General features: G+C 35.8%; 1 protein-coding gene across 1 annotated transcript; it reads left to right on the top strand.

Annotated features, from left to right (window-relative positions):
• Window positions 1-298: 298 nt before the first annotated feature.
• Window positions 299-1818, top strand: LOC104104532 (gibberellin 2-beta-dioxygenase 1-like). Its single transcript, XM_009612640.4, has 3 exons — window positions 299-858; window positions 946-1294; window positions 1381-1818. The coding sequence occupies exons 1-3, from the start codon at window positions 458-460 to the stop codon at window positions 1627-1629; spliced, it is 999 nt and encodes a 332-aa protein (XP_009610935.1). The 5' UTR covers window positions 299-457; the 3' UTR covers window positions 1630-1818.
• Window positions 1819-2095: the final 277 nt, after the last annotated feature.

Genomic DNA, 2095 nt, shown 5'->3' with positions numbered 1-2095 from the left:
TATATTCACAACTTTATCTTAGAGGTGTTTTTATGTAGCTTATAGTTTTTATGTAGCTTATAATATACAATATATTTTAGTTCAAGCAATTAAAAAATATGTATCATAATTAACTACTCCAAGTTTAATGATATACTTGGGCAACAAGTCAAATTAAAGAGACAAGAAATATTAGGGAAATCCTTCAGTTAATATCTTTGGGGGTATAGTGTTTGGGGGGTGCTCGGGGAGGACGGGGGTGGGGGAGTGGAGTACTCGGATTTCCCTATAAATAGCGAAGCAGGAGCTGGATCCAAGTGTTCACTACTACACAGCAACTCTCATACAGATTATTGTTACCTCAAAAGCTGCTCTTAGAAACAAGAAATACAGCCATAGTAAAACCCAAGTTTTCATCTTTTCATTACGTTGTCAAACATAATTATTCCTCTATCATTGTAAACTTCACCAAGCAACTATGGTGGTCTTAACTAAACCTGGCATTGACCATTTCCCCATAGTCAAAAACTGCAAATCATCCTCATTCTTCAATGGTGTTCCATTGATAGACCTCTCTAAACCTAACTCTAAGAACCTTATTGTTAAGGCCTGTGAAGAATTTGGATTCTTCAAAGTCATTAACCATAGCGTCCCTACGGAATTCATAACTAAACTTGAATCTGAAGCCATCAAATTCTTCTCCTCTCCCCTTTCTGAGAAACAAAAAGCTGGGCCAGCTGATCCTTTTGGCTATGGAAACAAGAAGATTGGACCCAATGGCGATGTTGGTTGGGTCGAATACATTCTCCTGTCAACTAACTCTGAGTTCAACTACCACAAGTTTGCATCTATATTAGGTGTAAACCCAGAAACAATTCGGTAAAATATACTCCGTAGTAACAGAGCATATCATATATAACGGCTATATACATTTATCTCTTCTTAAATCTTTCATTGTTATTGCAGGGCTGCAGTAAATGATTATGTGTCAGCAGTGAAGAAAATGGCGTGTGAAATTCTTGAAATGTTAGCAGAAGGATTAAATATTCATCCTAGGAACGTTTTCAGTAAACTTCTAATGGACGAAAAGAGTGACTCTGTTTTCAGGCTCAATCACTATCCCCCTTGTCCCGAGATTCAACAATTCAGTGACAATAATTTGATTGGATTTGGAGAGCATACTGACCCACAAATCATATCAGTATTGAGATCCAACAACACTTCCGGACTTCAAATATTACTCAAAAATGGCCACTGGATTTCTGTCCCACCTGATCCAAATTCTTTCTTCATTAATGTTGGTGAATCATTGCAGGTACACAACAGCACTAAGCAATGTTGTTTTGGTCTTTTGGTAGCTTCTAGTAGAATATAACTAACTGAAATATATTTTGACTGCAGGTGATGACTAACGGGAGGTTTAAGAGTGTAAGGCATAGGGTTTTGGCCAACAGTGTAAAATCAAGGTTATCAATGATATATTTTGGAGGGCCGCCATTGAGTGAAAAGATAGCACCTTTGGCATCACTAATGGAAGGGGAAGAAAGCCTGTACGAAGAGTTTACGTGGTTTGAGTACAAAAAATCTGCATATAAGACTAGACTAGCTGATAATAGATTGGTCCTATTTGAGAAAGTTGCAGCCTCGTAATTATTTTTCTCCTTTTAGTCCAACTTCTTGGAAGGATTAGTTGTACAGATGTTCCAATGGAGTTAAAAGATACTCCTAATTCCCAAACTTTTGTGTATTTTCTTTCTCTTGTAGATTTTCTTCTTTATTTCTTTTCTCTCGTACTGTCCTATAACTACTACTCCTAATAATAGAAGTTCACTGTCATAATTATCCTTTATATGTATACTAGTGTTGAGCGTACCCAATATTAATAAGTTCTAACATTTTTTAAAATGTCACATAGTAAGGTAAAATTTTAATTTTAAAGTCTTAAATATTAGAATTTTCTACAATTTTGGTTTATAAATAAAGTTTTCGTTGATTCGAAGTCCCACCGCTAATCAATTGTCAAAAAACGTCCAAAGCATACCGACCGAAATTGGTCGGAAAGAAATACCGACCAAAATCGGTCGGAAACAAAGTAAATTAGTCGAAACAATAAAAT

Source organism: Nicotiana tomentosiformis, chromosome 7 (genome assembly GCF_000390325.3).
Source record: "Nicotiana tomentosiformis chromosome 7, ASM39032v3, whole genome shotgun sequence".
Lineage (NCBI taxonomy): Eukaryota > Viridiplantae > Streptophyta > Magnoliopsida > Solanales > Solanaceae > Nicotiana > Nicotiana tomentosiformis.
Note: the sequence above shows the minus strand (reverse complement) of the source record. Positions and strands in the feature narration are given on the sequence as shown.

Bases quoted from the DNA above. Each gene is read 5' to 3' on its own strand.
- LOC104104532 (XM_009612640.4), top strand. From the start codon at position 458: ATGGTGGTCTTAACTAAACCTGGCATTGACCATTTCCCCATAGTCAAA. The intron at 859-945 runs GTAAAATATACT...TTGTTATTGCAG, and splicing joins GTAAACCCAGAAACAATTCG to GGCTGCAGTAAATGATTATG. The intron at 1,295-1,380 runs GTACACAACAGC...TTTTGACTGCAG, and splicing joins ATGTTGGTGAATCATTGCAG to GTGATGACTAACGGGAGGTT.